This window comes from Trichoplusia ni, chromosome 16, assembly GCF_003590095.1.
Source record: "Trichoplusia ni isolate ovarian cell line Hi5 chromosome 16, tn1, whole genome shotgun sequence".
Taxonomy (NCBI): Eukaryota; Metazoa; Arthropoda; class Insecta; order Lepidoptera; family Noctuidae; genus Trichoplusia; species Trichoplusia ni.
In genome coordinates, this window is record NC_039493.1 from 4586333 (window position 1) to 4606590 (window position 20258).

The following is a 20258-nucleotide window of genomic DNA, read 5'->3' on the forward strand; positions in this document are numbered from 1 at the left end:
CGAAATAATGAGCTAAACTTTAGGAATAGGGTTCCGTTTTTGCCCTTTTGCTACGGAACATTGAAGAAAGGACAAACAAAACGGATCTCACATTTAAAATTGAACCTAACCTTTCCTATATGAGGAGGCACGTGTAATATATGCCAAGCTGTAAGACATGTATAACTTTTATTTTTATTTACACATGTTCTAAACCACTTACCAAAAAAGACCCTCCTCCACATAGACATAAATAACCAGCAAAAAGTATTTATTTAAATACTTAACTAAGCATGTCATGTCTTACCGTAAGATAATATTATTCAGCTCATTTCAACGTGGCATGAGGGAATACCGCAGACTATTATACGAAATGGCATTCTGGCAACCGCAAAAACGTTTTAAGGCACTACTGGGACCAACTAGTGGGGGTCTATTAATGTATTTTCATACATACTATTTAGTTTTAGATAGCTCGATGCCTTAATGTTCGAAAGAGTGATTTAAAGTCGGAGAATGGTTTAATTGCAATAATATTTTAATTAGCTTTCTTTTATTGTAAATTGCTTTTTTTCAACAGCCTTCTTGACTGGATATAAGATGAAGAAAGGGGAACTTGGATAATGTTGTTTTACAAGTTCCGTAACAGCAGGGTTAAATCACACCAGGACCACGACGGGGGCCATATTTTCTGTGGATGTGGTCCTAGTACCAGGTGGAGATGCCGACGCTATACAGGTCGGTCTCCGAAGCAAAGGAAGCTGTCTGTGATGATTTACTATGCATATCCGCGCACCTACTAAATACGGGGACGCTGTACAGCGGTTCAGGTTTAGTAAGTAAGAGTCTGACACCAGCCTATATCTCACGAACTGTTAAAGCTAAACAGTTAAAATACCCCAGATGATTTATTTCTAGTCCCGCTATAATAACAACAATAAGACTTATCTTAGAGTCCGGTATAATTGGGGCCCATTTTCGGCTGGAGAGTCAATTAAAATCTATTTTCATGATTTTTAAAACCTGGTGTCTTGTACCCCTTACGTAATAATATCTATTTCGAGCGATTTACATGTAAATTGTTATTTTACCACATGTCAAAACCCCCGACTGTAATCATGAAAAATACACGAATAACATCTCTAGGGGTAAGTCCCGGCCGTAACGAATAAATTTTCAATCCTTCAGTGATGAGTTATTTTCGCAATCTAACCTACTTCATAGTCTGTCCTGTGTTAAATATAATTTTAAGTGCTAAATTTGTTTTGCACGATAATAACTGGATATTGCTATCTAAGCTGGGCTAATTAAGGGTTTTTTTATTTTCTTTTTTCTAGGTTTCTAAGGAAGGCTGTATTCGTACTGGACTTAGTATAAATGGTATTAATTCCGTGTACTCCTTCAGGTACTGGAGACCACAGCAGCTAAAATTGCAAACACAAAATTGTGAAGAATAAAACACGTTGAACAAGTTTAAAATTTAAAGGCAAAGTTATTAAAATATATTTTAGAATAATGTGAAATGGTGTAAATGAAATGGAAAAAAAAATAAAAATAAAAAGAAACCAAAACAAGATAAAAATATTTCATTTAATAAGTTTTCAAGTTCACGAACATTCCCTAACCCTTTATTAGCTCTAAGGTACTGGAATATAAAAATATAATTGCGTACTTTTACAAAAATCTTTAATTTAATTTAAATTTAAACATATCTTGTGCAATACAATAAAACATCATTCATCATTCTCCAATATCACTTCTACACAATTCACAAAGAAAAGTATACAAATATTATAAGCAGCGTACACAACATAAGCTATTTATGCAGAATGCCGATTCTACTCCATATTGAATGCTAAACGCAGAGAGGGTATTTACGAAACAGCATACACTGCACGGGCTTACTACTTTAGCCCTCTATGAGAGAAAAGCGCATTGCTGGCAATTTCAACAAAATGAAACACCCTTTGAAAATCAAAAAGCATTTACTCGAATTAGGTTATTATGTAACAGTTTTTGAATGCCTAAAGAATGGAAGCATCTACGCACGTAAGTCTTTCACCGCTTCAGAATTCTGCTTACAATAGTTTTGCTGTGGCTCCCCAGCAGAAACTGTGGCGTTTAGAGTATAAATACGAAACCTTGAAAAAAAATTAAAACCTGGTTTTTAAAACGCGTAACGAATTTAATAAATAATGTCGCGTTTTATAAGCGCTTACGATGTAAGAATAAACAGTAACGCAAACGTAAAAGTCAGCGGTTGGATCTCTTTTTAACACATCGCTTTACAAATTGCCTCCATCTTAAACATTTGCAAGTGAGGTTAGAAGCCACTACAATATGCCGAAATGTCTCTTAGATACTTCTAACATTGAGTTACAAAGTTAACTCTTCAAATCTTACGGTGTTAAGACCCCTGATCGCAAAGGAGCTTTCTTGAGGTAATCCCCGAAGCAAGGGTCTTGCTTTAACATCTAATAAGTGTCAGTCGGCTAAATACTGTAAACGGTAAGTTGAGAGGGAAGAGTATTATATTTATATGAGACAAGCTGTCCTAACTGCGTACCGAAAAACAGTCGATGATAACAATGCAGACATTTTTTTACAACTTTTTCATATTTTATTACCGTTTAAACCTTCCTTGGACTTCCACGAATATTTCAAGACTAAAATCGGACAAGAATCGGATATATAATGATTCGTAATAATATTTCTACATCAGAAATTCACTAGAAATAAATTGTCCAAAACAACGTTTGCCGGTTCAACTAGAATGCAAGAAACTAATTAATGTTTTGCATTATAAGCAAGTGTTTAGCTTTTTTTTATTAGAAGTCGATTGCATCTTTGATATATAGTCCTTAAGCCCAAACCGTGACTGACAATTCTGTTATCTATCACCACTTAAAGTTGTGAAAAATAGAGACGCTACAAAAGCTTCCTCAACTGCAATAGCCTTTCTTTAAGACGTGATAGTTGCCCTTAAATTGTAATTGTATATTTAACTAATAAAAATAAATAAATAATGTTAACATTAACGAACTAAAGCCTAGTGATAAACTAAGTCACGAATTCATTTATTGTTTGTAACAAAAACAAACACTAAAAGAGAAAATTCAATCAAATCATTCCTTTACTCATAAAAAGAGAATTAGTATTCAGTATATCACGGTTATAGTCAAAGCATTCGCAGTAAATAAAATACCAATTGTCAACATCAAATTCAATACGATTTTTAGTCGTTTCAGTTGGAAAGAATTTCGTTGCCGAGTGTCGTAAAATAGCAAGCTACTGTCGCCCTGCCGACCGTTCCTCGCTTCGTGAAGCTCTGAACCGAATAATTCACGAGAGTTTCCAACAAAACTACATTTACTACCTACATACACCTTAACACAATGCAATAAGAACGCTTTTTGATTTCCAGAGTGCATTTTAAGTTTGTAGAAACCGGCTCTAGCAAGCAGCCGCTTTGAAAATCCTTTTAAAAAGAATTGAGCGTCCCCTTGCAGCAAACCTTTGGACAGATAAAGGTTTATTTAAAAATATATTACATAGTATATTAGATTTAAAATATGTGCTGTATATTCTAATAAATTATATGTGCGATGCTTTTATTATAGAGACGGGACAATTTGGGATATAACGGTATTTTTCGTGAATTATTCTTATAGTCTGAACATTGCCCATTTTGCTGGTTTTTCTTAAAAACTTACTCCTTTATTTAATAAACCTGAATCTCCTTTTAACAAAAACACCTATACTTTGCTATGTTTATTGACAAGTCTATCGCGACCTCTTAAATAAAGACTGTTATTGTGGAAGTGAGATAATATCTTACTTTACAGCTATTGTTAAAACTAACATAACCTCATTACCATATAAAAAGTAAATCAATATACATTTCTACAACCAATAAAAGTTAATATATGAAAATGACAGGTCCAAGTCACGTGACTTATAGAAACGAAAATGTCATCTCCTTATATTTCTATCGACATTGAAGATTTTATAAATAACACCTACCTAGAGGTACTATGCATTGATTAAACCTTTTTTATTGTAATACTAGCTGTCCCGGCGAACTACGTAAAACCTAACAGTCGATGATCACAGTGGAGACAAAATATTAAGGGTGGACAACCCTTATCACTTAAGGTTATGAAAAGTAGATGTTAGCCGATTCTCAGACGTACTAAATACGCATATAAAAATCGGTAAAGCCGTTTCGGAGGAGTACGGTAACTAAAATCGTGACACGGGAATTTTAACATTATATGTAAAAAAAAACTATAACTGTAACACATATAAAAGTCCCTAGAATGTACATCTGTAAATAAAACTATCCATAATACGTAGTCGCACAGTAAACAAGATTAATTTCACATGAACGAAACTCGGAAGGTGGGATTTAGTTTTATAAATGGCCAATAATATGGTTATAGCTGATATTTCTCTTAGGTTTAAACTTTAGAATTGCTTTAATAAAACTTTTAGAGTTGAAATTTTTATTTTTATTTAGGAGAGTCTATTTACGGAATATGTCGTGGTGGGCTAGCGTTTCTATCTGTGGATTTGTATCATGAAGTGTAGGTTCGATCTTAAAGTACTATTAAAAGTTATGTTATTTCTTGTTTTTTCTTCTAAGACACTACCGATCAATGGTAAAAGAAGTATAAGAATAATTCTCATCTGTAATCGCCAACCAGCACTGAGCTAGCATGATGTTCAATTCTCATCTCTTCGCCACAAGTAAAGAGGCTTGTACCCAACAGTGGGACATTAATATATACGATATTAAAATATACAGGTAGATAATTAAAAGTATTAAAACTTACTTACTAGTAAAATTTAAATACAAACTGAGGCTTTTAAAAACTATATCACATTTCGAAAATAAAAATAACAATTCGTACTTCTACAAATAATTTATTAATTTGCACTGTAAAATAACAAAACCCGCTGCTGAAATATAACACGTTGCCCACGGCTTAGCATTTTGCCCAACACCTTCCCTTGAGATCAAGTTAATTTGTCTTCATCTTTTCTCATAAGTTTACATTAATAACTTAAGGCCATAGATAACTTTCATCAAAATATAATTTAATTAGAATGGTCTTTAAAAGTGACGTCATCCATGGTCATAGGCGCCGGTCCTATCAGTTCAGACACCTGTCCCCAGGTCGTAGCATCCACCATCAGCACTAAATCAGATTCCAAATATGCTGCTTCCACTGAAATAAGCATTTTAAGACTATGTTTATACATTAAAGCCAGACAAAATGTGATGTCTACTATATAAAAAGTTTACAGAAATTAACTAAATAATGATTTAAATTGTATTTTACTAACTTAAAAAAGTGGTCAGTTGCGAGTCGTACTCGCGACACTGTCACGGACGTTGCTTTAAAATGTACACTACGTAATTAAGTTACATGCTTAAGAAAAATACATAGTTTTTTTTACTGTAGCATAGTTTATTCACATTATTATTTTATTTTTAAACCAGCGGCAGAAATGCATCTACAGCTGTAACAATTACCTAGCCATTACGGTTCATGAGATAACGCATGGTGTTTAACGGACGGATAGACAGAGGAGCCGTTTCTACCGTTTGGGTACAAACCCGAAGGGCTACATAGCCCTAGGAAAAGGTAATTCTCATTTCGGCAGTTTTCTTTTTGCCAAATTCTGACTTATTAAACAAATAAACTAATAACAAACGTGTGATAAATATAGAAAATTAATTGCTTAAGTAACATTCAGGTGAAGTGCAGAAAGCTTTAAATTTACTTCAATAAGTCCAACATTACCTCTCATTTGGTTGATGTTATTAACAATCTTCTTCATCTTATCGAGCTCCTTCTCTATTGCAGCTTTGACGTTATCGAAGAAATCCGGATCGCAATCCTCCGCAGCCTTACTACAGCCTTCCATCCCACTCAATCCACTCCAAAAATAGTTCAAAACACAGAGATCAGGTTGTATTTTCAAATCGACTATTCAAACTCATGTATAATTCATTCCAGACCAAAATTACAAGGGACTTGTATGCGAATATTCTGCCGGCACGAAATGTTGTCAAAACAAATTAAACTGTTAACAGATTCAACAGACGGAAAAATCTGATAGACGTTTACGAATCAACATGCGTAATATTTTTACTCCCGTTAATAAATACTAATGAATCCAGAAAATATTTTTTCATAAAATATAAAACTTTATTTGATTTTAACTCGACGCCCTAAAAAGTTTGACAATTGGAAACGCAAACGGCGCGGGAAAATGTACGAAACTTTTAAAATCAGAATTAGGTCAACGATTGCACGCCATCGTCAGTAAACAGCCAGATTATACAAAAGAGTTTTTAACACCAAAACTTCTCGTACTAAAATTAAAAAACGTTTTGCGCTATTATGTTGAAGTATTCGCATAGGCTTATTTTTATCTAGAAGAGTGGTATAATTCTCATGCAAATTTGTAAAAATATATCAGAAAAATAAAAAAAAACTTCCGAAATCCGCCAAAAAAGTTATCAGAAAATAGGATTCACGTATTGTTTATATTTATTTGACTAACATATTATTCTTATTTTACGTTTATCAACTCAATAATAAATTAAAAAGTACAGTGACTCCTCTTAATTTTTTCATTTCTACGTTATTGTTATTTTTTATTTCTTATATGTTCAAGAATTAAAGAAAAGCGTAAAATAATAAATTATACCAACAACTATTGTTCCGGTACGTAATTGTAATTAATTAACAGTACGAAACAATTCAATTAAGAAAACAGAGAGCATTACACGAACAACAGAAATTAAAAAAATAGCGATTTATTTTTAACTGACACACTTCTCATGCTCAATTTAAAAAGTCGTGTTCAACGGGGCAACGACAACACCTCATTATGCCTAGTACAACTGGCACAATCAAATATTAGGTGTTAAATTGATCACAATGCATAAAATAACGATCAATTAGTGCAAACAGTCGAACAATGATGCCAATCATCTCGGCCGAGCGAACTAAATCTGTTTTTGGATGAGTTTTGGTATGTCAGCCGCGTCACACGCCGAATGTCATTGGATTTATAAATACAATCAGCTCCAGAAATAGGTGGCTACAGGTTTTCCAGGCGTACCGACCTAAAATAAAGCAGCCTGGATTCGTTAACAATATAATTGTCTCGTCTTGGTACGTGCGTCGAACCAGTGAGTGTAACATCATTGTTAGTGCTTTTTATAATAAAATAATTGTGAAAATGGATGAGGAGGATGTCCAACAGTTTTCTTTGCGCTGGCACAATCATCAGGTAGGTGAGTAATAATTTATTTTATCAACACACCCAGTCACCCAACACAGCGGACCAGGTACACTTACATATTTATCGTTGGACACATTTTACTTTTTTTATGCTTTGCCATAAAGCCTATGCAGCCTATATTTGACCTCGTTTAATTATTTTCGTAAATTGTTTTCACTGTTTTTTCATAATGGTGGTGTTATTTCATAAGTAAATTAGGTGGATAGTTTTAAATGATAAATAATGTAGTGTGAATATATTTTAATATAAAATAAAATAATCACAATAATAATTGTAGTGATGTAGTCGCTTAAAAATCCAAATATTGCTCTAATTTGATAATTAAATAAAGTTTTATTTCGTGTGTTTTGTGTATAAAATGGTATGTAAATAAATAGTGCTGCCCTTTGCTTAGCAAGTATGATCCTATGCGAATTCGACTAAATTGGTAAGGTTACTAATAGATCACACGCACACCCACTAATCGACTATTCAGCTACAACTAATAACGTTAATATTATTTAAATTCCAACATTGGTGGCAGCTGTTTCAGTGAAATCCGTCTATTTCGAGTTATCAGTTTTATGATTCATCGCGTTTGTTATTATTTGTATAGAAAATAATTTAATATTATACAATACAAATAGTTTTAGAGGTTATCTTCAGATGATCCCTACGCGGAGTTTATTATCGATTAAATTTAGAAGTTCACATACATAATAAAAGGTTTTCCTCAAATATTTTATCTTATTATATCTTATACTTTAAACTAAAGCTTTTTTAACGTAATGGGAACTTATTTTTTTTACAACAGACTGAATTTAAAAACAAATCCTTTCCAAACTTTTTCTCTAAGAACACGGCGGATTTACAAAAATGGCTGCCACGTGTAACAGTATTAATTTTGAATTTTATTTAACAGAACAGCTTAATAGGAGCTTTAGGTCGTATGCTGAGTTCTGGGACCCTGACTGATGTCACTTTAAGTGCCAGTGGGACCACGGTGAAGGCCCACAGGCTGGTGTTGGCGTCTTGCAGCCAGTACTTCGCTCAACTCTTCAAGGTGAGGAATCTTCAGTCCCATCGCTGGGCTAATGCCTCTTCCCACAAAATTTAGAAGCTTTTGATCATTGATCACTTTCAAACTGCATTTTAGCTTTTTTTCATTTGGTTTTTCCATAATAATATGCAGTGTGTACTTGCTTTTAATTCATTCATACACGGGTTGAAGTCATTTTCAGACCGGAAAACGAAAAAAAGGCCCAATTAGATCTAATAACATCGGCCTAGCCTTTTTGCAACTATGTTGGGTTCGGCTTTCAGTCTAACCGGATTCAGCTAAGTGCCAGTGTTTTACAAGGAGCGACTGCCTATCTGACCTCCTCAACCCAGTAACCGGGGCAACACGATATCCCTTGGTTAGACTGGTTGTCAGACTTTCAAGCTACTGACTACCTGTAACGACCGTCAAAGTTGTATGAATAACAGCCAGGACTCACAATTTAACGTGCCTTCTAAAACACGGAGGAACTCGTTATGACAAAGGTGGTCATCCATCTATGGACCAACCGCGTCAAGTGTAGCTTAAACTGTGATCGATTCACTTATGCAGTTAGGTATAGCTTAGCCACGAGCTTTTTAGATCTAGTAACCTGGTCAGCAATTAACCTTTTTTCCGACTTGATCTATTATTGTTGCAACGGCTGACACTCGAGAGTCGTTCAGGTGGACTATTTGATGTTTATATTTAGAGGCACACCTCTCATCCGATGTGTCAACGTATTGATAGGAACAGTAATCAATTGATTCTATTTCTTTTATCTGTCAGCTCACAACTCCTGAACTCACACCTATTTTATTATATTTTCTTAAGTAATAATTATTTTTTGAGATAGTCGAAAGAAAACAACTGCACCTACCTGTTGAAAAATAAGAATATTTTTTTATTTATTCTAGTGGAATTGTAAAAAAAAGCACGAAAATTAAATGTATGGTAAAACCTGTGGTTTAGAGGTCGTGGGCTCGATTCACACCAAAGCTAAGCATAAGCATTTCATTCGCTCTGACAAATCATATGCTCATCACAAAAACATACATATTGTATAATATGTATGCATTTAGATACGAGAGCAAGTTGTTTATCAGCTGTTTTCTAGTACATAATACAAGTTTTGATTAGCTTGAAACTAGATGGCGCTGTGCGAAATATGTAAAGCATAAAAGCACAAAATCCATGTTTCAGGAAGTGGAAGCCGAGAACAACACGTTAGTGGTGGTCCTGGGCTGTGACGTCGCCGAGCTGAGGCTACTCCTCACGTTCATGTACACGGGGGAGGTGACCGCCTCCAAGAAGATACTACCCTCACTCCTCAGACTCGCACAAACCCTCAAGGTTTCTGGACTCACTGATGCCGATACGGTACGTGTATTCGTTTTTAATAATACGGCTTAAAATAATTAAGGACCAATACATATTTGCCGAAGAATTTAAGTTCTAAACTGTATGCTTTTAAGAACTAAAATGCTTCCATCCCTACTATATATAATATTATAAATGCAAAAGTAACTCTGTCTGTCTGTCTGTTACGCTTTCACGCTTAAACCACTGAACGGATTTTAATTAAATATAGTACAGAGATAGAGTTGACCTTGAGAAAGAATATAGGATAGTTTTTATCCCGCACTTTTGAAGAGTTGTCTTGGAAACGCGATACAACCGACCTCGACGCGGGCGAAGCCGCGGGCGAAATGCTAGTATTAAATAAGATAATGTTTGTTATTCTACCGCTGTTAGTACTTAGTTGAACTTGAACTGTTCGTTCAAGTGCTTAGCTTACTATTTGTTAAAAAAGGAACGATTGATACTGTTCCTATTGACAATGTATGGAGCACAATGGAGTTACAATCCCGAGCGGCTAGCAGTAAGGAAACTAAAACGAGATGAAAAAATGCATGTTCTTTTATCAAAAGGCATCAGTTTAACTTTACGATCTTTTTCCTCTTACAATTTACTTTTATCTAGCATCGCTACTCTGAAACAAGCATAAATCCCGAACATAAATCAAACTACTCAACAAAAACCTTCAATATTCCAGAACTCAACCCTAACTCCGACGGAACCCGAGGACGAGCTCAACTCCCCCGTTAATCTAGAAAACAAGAACGAAACGCCACAGATTATAAACGACAACTCTAGTTCAAGCTCCAAACTCAACTACGACGATATATTGTCCCCGGCGAACGAGAAAGATGGAAATTTCGTCACCAATTTTATGGGAAAAACTGAGAAAGATGGATTGAGTAAACTAGATCAAATCGTACAGACGTTGTATAACACACGCAAGATTGGTACCCCGCCGGCTGCAACTTTAGTCAATTCAGGAGGTAAGATTAATTTCACTTGATTGTTTGACATAATTAATATAAATTTACCCGTTGCTTTTTATTGTAATTTATTTATATCGCTTTTCTTTTCAATCGAGTTCAAAAAAAACAGGAGAACCTCTTTTTTCGTCAGTATTTTGTTTTTTTTTCTTTGTTTCCTACCTCGAGAATGTACCGATTTTGTTCATTGTTTTTTAATTTTATTGTGAAATAGCTGTCACTTGATCCCATAAATTTCATAGTATTTGGCTTTAGCAAAGCGAGGAAAGCTTTCCTAATTGATGTGAAAATATTGTTGATCTAATCTAAAACTATCAATGTATTACTAATTTTTAACATTATCTGCGCTTGTTAGATAACCTATTGATGAGTAGGTAAGTTCTATAACACGTTTTTTTTATTTTTGATCACGAAAGTTCATTATAAGTTTTCTTTTAGTCTGATCGAATTAAGAATGACGAGACTAAACAGATTGTAGCTTGAAAATTGTTTCATATAGTTAAGACTTGGGTATAGTTTATCTAAAAACTAAAGTAACTTCTGTTTTGTCACTTAATAATTTTCAAATCAGAGTAATTGTCTTACAACTTTCTGATTTTCGATGATTAAATAAAAAGAAACGCTTTACTAGCAGTAGAAACTTCGTAAGTCCACATGGCCTGATATATATGATGTCTATCTTCGACTACCTACAACAATAACTGTTTGTAAACAGGTGCATTATATACCCGCAACGCTAAAACAAATAACTTCGCTGTTTATATTACTTATTTATAATCAGTAATTAAAAGGTGCAGCGCAGCCGAGAGACTATAGAGTCTACAAAATTGCGTCACAATCACGTCACACGACACAGTCAAATTGCGTGCGGATAGTCTATAGTATAGACTATCCGTGACGCAATTTTTAGTCTGTGGAAATAGAACCTATGCAATTATATGCAGTAATCTGTGGCAGTAACGCACACGCGCGCCTTTTACCCTCGCCTTTTTTTTTAAAAAAGTCTGCGCGCGTCGTGCAGACTTTTTAAGCGCCGCAGTCCCGGTCGCACAAAAAGTCTCTCGTCTGCGCTGCACCTAAACAGAGCTACCTCCAATATAACCTAAAAATACCTCAGTTCCAGACCCAATCGAGCCTTACGACAGGAAATGGCGTATGAACAGTTCAGTTTGTACGATATGCAACAAGCGGTTGTCGAACCAGTACAACTTGAGGGTCCACATGGAGACCCACGCGGGCAGGCGGCACGCCTGTCGCGCCTGCTCGCACGTGTCGCGCTCCCGGGACGCGCTCAGGAAGCATGTCGCCTACAGACACGCGCCGCCGCAACACCGCCAGGGGAGGGCTGACTTGTGAACTGACATTACAAGGGGATTAACATCACCTCTAAGTGATATTATAGTTACCGGCACGGATCTTGAGCACTGACCTTCACCGAAGTGATTTTTGGGTTCCTTTTGCGGGGGTATATAGTGAGGCGCGGGGCGGACTAAAGTGCAGTGATTGGCCCGCAGCGCATCACGTCATAGCCGTCATGAGGGATTTGTTCTTTGATGCAGTTGCATGCACCTCAAGACGGCTCAAGATTGGCGTTTTATTTTGCCATGAGAGTACGATGCGCAAAGCGATCTCCTCTCTTCCGCCGAGCGCTCAAGATCCGTGCCGGTAACTATACCACCTAATATCGCCCCCTTTGGCAGGCGCGGATCCAACGTTGTGGGCACAGTTGTAACGTCACACTTAGGTGGGTTTCCAAACCTTAATTGTGACGTCACACTTTCATATTCTACGGATAATGAAACATTATGCATGGCCCTCAATGTCATGACATTTAATATACCTTATTCTTATTCCATAATTTTGTAATTAAATATGGACTTCGAAACGAATACCTACTGAATGCCATAATTTTTGGGCATTTCAGTCTTTGGCTGATTTTCGGGTGGCTGTACCCACTGTACCTTTTTTGAGGACCGGATCCGCGCCTGTCCTCCAGCCAAGATATTTCGACAATCATTAACATTGAAAAAAAAAATCACTAGAGTGTATGAAAATGACAGGTCCAGGTCACGTGACTAATCGAAACGAGCTGTCATTTCCATACATTTAAGTTTTTTATTGTCAAATGGTTGTGGAAGTGAGATGTAGGTACTGTTGCCATCTTACTTGCACGACTGCATAATTTACTGCTTTTAGAGGAGGTGGGAGGGCTTCCAATCTCTATTATAATTTGGATTGGCGACGAAACCTTTGTCAGTTAGAGTTGCACTTGACCAGTTTCTTGTACCGATGAAGGTCAAAAAATCTAAAATAATAGCATGAATTCTTTGTCAGTCTTCTCACGTGTCGTGGTTTATATTTTTTTCATAGCACACTGCCGCATTTTGCTAACTCTAATCTGTTGGCTTTCCACCTTCTAAAAGCTTGTTAAAGTGGAAGGAGACGCCGCTCTACGATGCCTATAGCGCTATCTTGCTTCCAAAACTTCAAATCACACACTTCTAGAAAAGGTGGTGGAAGATACTTGGCGTAAAGTTATTTGGGTTCCACAGGAACTTTTTATGTGTGCATAATAACATAAAGAAACCTTTTGAAATCATAAATTTAAATATAATTTATACAATACTTTTGAATACCCACCGACGACGGTATAATACCAAAAACGTAAAAGACGTTTTAGTTACATTTTTCTTTACACAATATATTTTTATTTCTATTATGCGTCAATTATTTTTTTGACGTTGGCAATGGTCGTGCGCCCAATTTTATGAGATAGCAACACCATTTCGTAAAGGTACGTGAAATTAAAAAATAATATGCAATTTCTTTCTTATTTTTTTTTTTGGGCGTACGATTCAATGTCTTTAGAACAATTCTATTTCAACTTGTTATCGAATGATGTATATTAATTTTATATTATTTTATCCATTTTAAATTATATAGGAGTGTTTTGTTAAAATATATTATTTATTTATTACTGTGATATATCAACAAGGAACTAGCTGCAAGATAAAGTATGATGTATTTTCGAAGATAAGTCAAATCTCAAAAATGATTAAAACGTAAAGAAAATTATTTATAAAATAGCAGTTAGTTCCCTCATATAATGTCGTTCCAAAAACATTTATTCATTATTTTGATTGGTCAATTGTTATTTGTTATTATTATTTTACACTAACGAATCATTTTTAATATTTGCTTGGATTGGAGCGACATATCTCATTACTATCATATTCTAGTCACTTTACATAGTCCCTACATTTATATAATTAGCGAGAGCTAGCTAAAAAGACATTTTATAATTAAAAAGACAATTTAGATAATAATAAAAGTTTGAGAACTATAATTTTATTTTATTTGTTTTTGTTGGTACCGTAGTACATAGTATATCCATGCCATCAGAAACATTTATTTTACTATTTATTTATTAGACAATTTCTGAAGAGAAAACAATTTTTTATCACAGAAAATTGCAATTAGCAGAGCAAGCCTTATAGAGGCCAATACTTTTCAAGATATGTAGGTCTTTTTGAAACAATTTTAAAATATAACCGTTACAAACACGATTATAATAAACTGGACTAGGGTTTGTGTTGCTCTATCAATCGAGAATCCGATGTTTATATGTAGTATACCATGTGTGCATTTTGTTGAAGAATGCTTGTTGTTTCGATATCCCATCCAACAAAATTATTTTAATTTTTTCTGTTTGTCCATGTCTTTCTGCGCGATGCACTCAGCAATGGCTAATCTCTCTCAATGCCGTATTGATGTTAGCTCAAAAGAATTATCCAAAAACGGCCCAAAGTAAGCTTCCCACATGACCAAAATAGCTATTACGTTATGAGGTACAGAAAACAATAAATAAAAACGTGTTTACAAGTGTATACAAGTTTATTTTTCATCTTACATACTTTATTTTAGTAGAAATCGCGTAAAACTAAGAAAAAATACATCAGAAATTAGTATAAAAATACTGTTTAGAAAAACGTTATTACTATATTGGAAAGATAATGCTAGTAAGAATCTCATTGAAATCAGTACAAACGATTTAAAATAGACGTTCGATACCTAAGTGTAAAATTGTTATTGCATTGACATCGCCAAACTTTGATTGTATTAAAATTCATTTTACAATATACAGATAATAAATAATGACTTAAATTTAATTTTAATAATCAAAGCACTAACTTACATTGACAATTGTATTTTTTATAATATTTTTTTAATACTGGACATATCCTTATTTTATTTTTCAAAACTCAATTTCGAAGCATTATTTTTTCTACAATAGGGTATATGACAAAAATAATTTACTGGTCCATCAGTGCCCTAAAAATATTGGATACGTATTTTGTGTTTTATCAAATCGCTAAACACAAAATGCTTCAAAATAGATAAAACATAATAATCAGTGCCAGTAGCGTCACTTCACAGTAAAAAGGTACTGGTTTCTGACGTCACACGATAGCTGTCATTTTTGTTTTTGAAAATACGTGTCCAATATTTTTCGGTAATTTATGACGGACTATATTTTTTGACAGATACCGTACAAATGTAAAGATAGTTTGATTAAATTGATGTATATATTTTAGAATTAACATATTTATCTTTCCAAATAGTCACATAGTACATTCTTAATAGGACATTTATAAATGCGATTTCAAACCGTTAGTATGCAACGGGTAAAAAAGGACCATTCAGATCGCACCATTTCAGTGTAAAAAAAAAAACTAAAAATCACAATGCTCGCACAGAAATAGGACTGATTGCTTATTGTTATAAATGCTTGCTTTTTTATAAATATTTGTACAGACAAAATTTGACTAGTGGACTGTGGAAACAGAATCACGAATGTCATTTGAAGGGGTATCGCACGTTCAAACATGTTTGATCTTATATGGGTCATTTGATAGATTTGTTGTAACATTTTTTATTTTTCCACGTTTTTATACAAAGACTTTTCTTGTTTGCCTGTTTGTCGTTCTGGTTGGATTTTTGCAACTAAATTTTGAGTCACTTTCCGATAAGCAGGCTGAAGATTTCAGTGTAGCTTGAAACCCGATGATATTTCAATTTAAAACTATAAAAACAGATGGACCGATTTTGATCAAATTTGAATGTAGTGACATTTACAGGCGTGGGTGATTAGCGTCAGATGGTTGTGTATGTATGTACATGAGTATTTTAATTAATGATTAATAAAACTCTTGGTAAGACTAGTTTTCTGACTTAACTTATCAAGATCAGTGTACTTGGGTGAAAATCGAATAATTTAAATATATTAACTATAATGAATCAGTCCTAAATTCATTTGCGAACAACATACACTCAATATTAGTAACAAAAATCATATTTATTGTTAACTAATGGAGTCATTTCATTAACTTAATTTAAGCGAAATAAATACGTTAGTATTTCTCTTATATCAGCTATGTATAACTATTTGTTTGGAGAAATATTCTTTTATTTATATTGTTATATGTTACACTTCAAAATATATATCTTTAAATGTATTATTTAAAGGTTTTGTCACTGAAATACCGGTTTCTCGAAAAACAAATATATTTGAATATTTTTACGACGTTTACACCAAATTAATATCCGGAGTTCTATATTATTTCATTCAACTGCAAGGCAGCCATTTTGAAATCCGCCATCTTAATTTTAGGATGTGTGAAGGCAGTAGTTAAGCACAGATAAAAAGAGCTCTAAGAAACAAGTTACGGGGCGGTAATGATTGCACAGAGCGTATACACAGACTAGACAGCGGAATAAACAGTAAAGTCACATTTAATACATAAACAGAAAATACCCCTTTAAACAAAAATTTTATCCACAATTTACTTCAGCGTAGCAACTCTTCTCAGAGCTCTTTCTACTTGCGTTATTATACTTTACAGTAGACCATTTAACACGTACTGTTAAGAATATTTCTCCGTGTGGCGCGTCTATGCCTTGGGCACAGACCAGACGCGAGTGTTGGCGTCCTGACCGACCGAGACCAGGGTCTCGTCGTCCAGCCACGCGAGACCCGTGATCTGGCTCTGAGGGTGAGCATCTGAAAGAAACAAGTCATAAAATTAGTATATATGTATAGTACTCTGATGAATATTGTTGATCCTTATTTAATTGTAATTAGGTTTTCAGCAAAAGAAAAGAGTTGCAACTGAAATTGTCTTGAAATTATGGACTTAGATACGGAAAAAAAACACTAATTAAACCGCAATATTAAGTATTACATAAACTTCATTGTACGATTGCTCAGAGTTAATATTTTGTAACTTATCTCAGTACTGTTATACTTATGGTGTACGGTTCAAAATATTCTGCGAATAATAACTCGTTCCCTATTGGTTCATAAAGAGGATCCTCTTTATTAACTAACGTCTCCCGCACTAAGGAATTTAATCCTTGTGTCGCGGGTTTCACAAACATACAATTCACATTGAATTGATACTTTGTGTCCCTTTTGCGGTATGAAGTGAGGCGCGAGGCGGACGCAAGTGCAGTGGTTGTCCCGCAGCGCATCGCGTCATAGACGACATGTGAGGTATTCGTTCTTTGCTGCAGTTGCATGCACCTCAAGGCGGCTCAAGACTGGCGTTTTATTTTGTCATGAGTGTAGGATGCGCAAAGCGATCCCCACTGTTCCGCCTCGCGCTCTAGACCCGTGCCGGTATGTATAGCTAGCGTGTCCCTCACTCTTGATGATGGTGTGCTTGGCGGGCGCGGCCACGGTCCACACGATGAGCGCGGTGTCGAGCGAGCCGGACGCGAGGCGGCCCGAGTCCGGGCTCCAGCCCACGCAGTTCACGCGCGCCGTGTGGAAGCCCCACTCCTTGTTGTGAGCCAGCTGCACATAACACATGACACATCAGAATACATAAGTACATTATTTTTGGCAACGGTTTACGGTTGACTAGTTCCAGACCCAACTGGAGTCCTTTAACATGAACTGACGCGACCGGCGACAGTCAAATTTGAGTTGACCCGACGCTATATTACTTATATTAAAAAAAGTTGTGTAATATACTAAGCGCACTCGAAATAAAACATTTAAATTAATCATCTGTAGCAAAATTAGTATAGGTTCAATTTTTTATTAAGTTTTGTATTCATATTCACCTCATATGCAAAAACAGTATTTAGAATATAACCACACATTTTCACGTTTTACAATTTAAATATACAGCAATCAGTAATGTTGAGAAACATTTTCGCTGTGGGAAAATAGTCGGGCCGAAAAAACGGTAAGTAAATGATGAAATGAAGACATGTAGGTTATCATACCTTGTATTCATCCGTGGTATAGAGTATGAGTTTCCTGTTGGCGTCGCAGGCCACGAGGTACCGCGAGTCGGGGCTGTAGCGCGCGTCCGTGACCGCGCCCAGGTGTTCCAGCTCCGCGCCGGGGGAGAGCGCGCCAGAGGACAGCGAGTAGATGTGGACCTTGTTGTCGGCGCCTGGGGAAATGAGATGTTGGTTGTATATGTATTTTTGTTGTAAAGCAAAGGAGAATATATCATTTGTATTTATTGAATGTTAGCGTAGTGTTTCATTGAAATATTGCTTATCAATTATATTTGACGTAATTCATGTATCTTCTAGTAGTAATACAATCGTAATTCACTGTATTAATGTCATGCCTAATATGTGACACTCAATACAGCTGAGATACCTGTAATTATTGTTATGGTCAATTAATCAAAAGTAATGGATCATCATCATTGGTATTTTCCAACTATGTTGGGGTCGGCTTGCAGTCTAACTGCATTCAGCTAGGTACCAGTGTTTCATGAGGAACGACTCTCTATCTGACGTCCTCAACCCAGGTTTACCTGGGCAACACGATACCCCCTGGTTAGACTGGTTGTCAGACTTTCAAGCTTCTGACTACCTGCAACGACTGTTAAAGATGTAGGAATAACAGCCAGGACCTACAATTTAACGTGCCTTCCGAAACACGGCCAGATTTCATTAAGTATCATGCCCTAATATGTAACGCTTAATATAGCTGAGATGGCTGTAATTTTTGTTATGGTCAATAAATCAACAGTATTGCATATGATTTTCTTCTTTAAGGCTCAAAATCACAGAAAAAATCTTCAAGATGCCGAGTGAATGGAAAATTTGTTCAAGAATAAAATAAATATAATAATACAAGCAGCCCAGCACATATACGTCTCACTGCTGGGCACAAGCCTCCTCTCCATACAGGTACAACAACACTCAAAACATTACTATATTTGAATATTATCCTGTCTAAATTCATTCAAACTTGAATACACAATTATCATCATACACAGAAAGCTTAACTATAATATTCTGATAAATATAAAAATAATGTATTTCTTACCTCCAACAGCCACATGTTTCGTCTTAGGATCGATTGTGACACAAGTCGGCTCGTACTTGATCGGCAAGCTCGACTGTTTGTTGTTACCGACAAAAACTGCCAACTGAAAACAATAAGAGGAAACAATTTTTTTAAGGACTAGCTGTGCCCTGCGATTTCACCCGCGTGAATACGTAAGTATCGTTTCATGTGCCTTTATATTATTGAGGGGGGGAGATGGATCTAACGAATCACTATCGTAAAAAAATGTTTACTTAATATGGTGGTTAAGTGCGAGTTTTCTTAAATTTTCAACAAGCATTCGTGGATTACACAAATACTTGTCCTACGATGCCCACACTGGGTTTGGCGTGGTGGTTGAGGTCACCACAGTGCAGTGAAAATTAATTATTTAACCCATCTGGAAATAGATATGCATACCTCTTTAACAGTAGCGACTATCGTAATATCGTCTTCAATGACGTGGTCCATGGCGCGCGGCTGCGAGCCCAGCGGGATCGCAACATCCGTGTAGCTTGGGACATCACCTGGTCACAAAACAAACAACTTATAATCTTAAACATTCATACATGTATTCTACACTTTAGTAATAGGCAGAGGCAATCAATATCATTTTTACGTATGTGTGAATAATTAGAGATTTACAGACGACATGTTTGGTAATGGTTAGCAGATATTGTCTATGTTAACTTCAGGGATTTGGGAATTTAGTGGCCTACTACACATCAACAGTAAAATCCTATATGATTTTTTTTTCGTGATTCCGCTCTGAAACAGCTTGACCGATTTTGTGAATCGGCTGCTATTTATTTTCCATACCTCTAGAAATGTAAGTTGGAGACATCCCTAATCACTTTGATTAGGGTCGTCTTAACCTAAAATTGGTTTATAAATAATATATTTTCTACATCAAGAGATAAGCAGGAATAGCTGGGTCATCTATAGCTACAAATCATCATCATCATCATCAGCATATATTCATCCACGGCTGGACACAGGCCTCCCCAATTGCACGCTATCGAGATCTATCTCCGGCTGCTAGCACCCATCTCCTGTCAGCCATCATACATAGATCATCAGTGCCTGAGGACGTAATACACTAGGTTTCCCGAGCCGCTAGCTACATGTATAGTATAAGGTCATATAAGGCTAACGAGACAAGATAAAAAACGTAAACAAGCGGACCGTTACTGAGTTACATTGCGATAGCGAGGGATTATTATCCCCGTCCTTA

At 35.6% G+C, this 20258-nt stretch overlaps 2 protein-coding genes across 4 annotated transcripts; one reads left to right on the forward strand and one right to left on the reverse strand.

Annotated features, from left to right (window-relative positions):
* Nucleotides 1-6765: 6765 nt before the first annotated feature.
* LOC113501770 (protein bric-a-brac 1-like) lies at nt 6766-12274 on the forward strand. Of its 3 annotated transcripts, none has more exons than XM_026883007.1 (5): nt 6766-7290; nt 8204-8344; nt 9524-9700; nt 10377-10665; nt 11783-12274. In XM_026883007.1, the coding sequence occupies exons 1-5, from the start codon at nt 7240-7242 to the stop codon at nt 12019-12021; spliced, it is 897 nt and encodes a 298-aa protein (XP_026738808.1). In that variant the 5' UTR covers nt 6766-7239; the 3' UTR covers nt 12022-12274. The 3 variants fall into 3 exon arrangements, with proteins under 3 accessions (XP_026738808.1, XP_026738809.1, XP_026738811.1); XM_026883008.1 differs by having other exon boundaries at nt 6770-7294; XM_026883010.1 differs by lacking the exon at nt 6766-7290 and adding an exon at nt 7304-7729.
* Nucleotides 12275-15198: 2924 nt separating this feature from the next.
* LOC113501771 (actin-interacting protein 1-like) lies at nt 15199-19551 on the reverse strand (the record flags this gene model as incomplete). The annotated part of the gene is given in 5 exon segments (XM_026883011.1): nt 15199-16726; nt 17371-17521; nt 17959-18131; nt 19025-19127; nt 19445-19551. Coding segments are annotated over 5 exon segments (644 nt in total), but the record flags the coding sequence as incomplete, so codon positions are not given.
* Between the last annotated feature and the right edge of the window lie 707 nt (nt 19552-20258).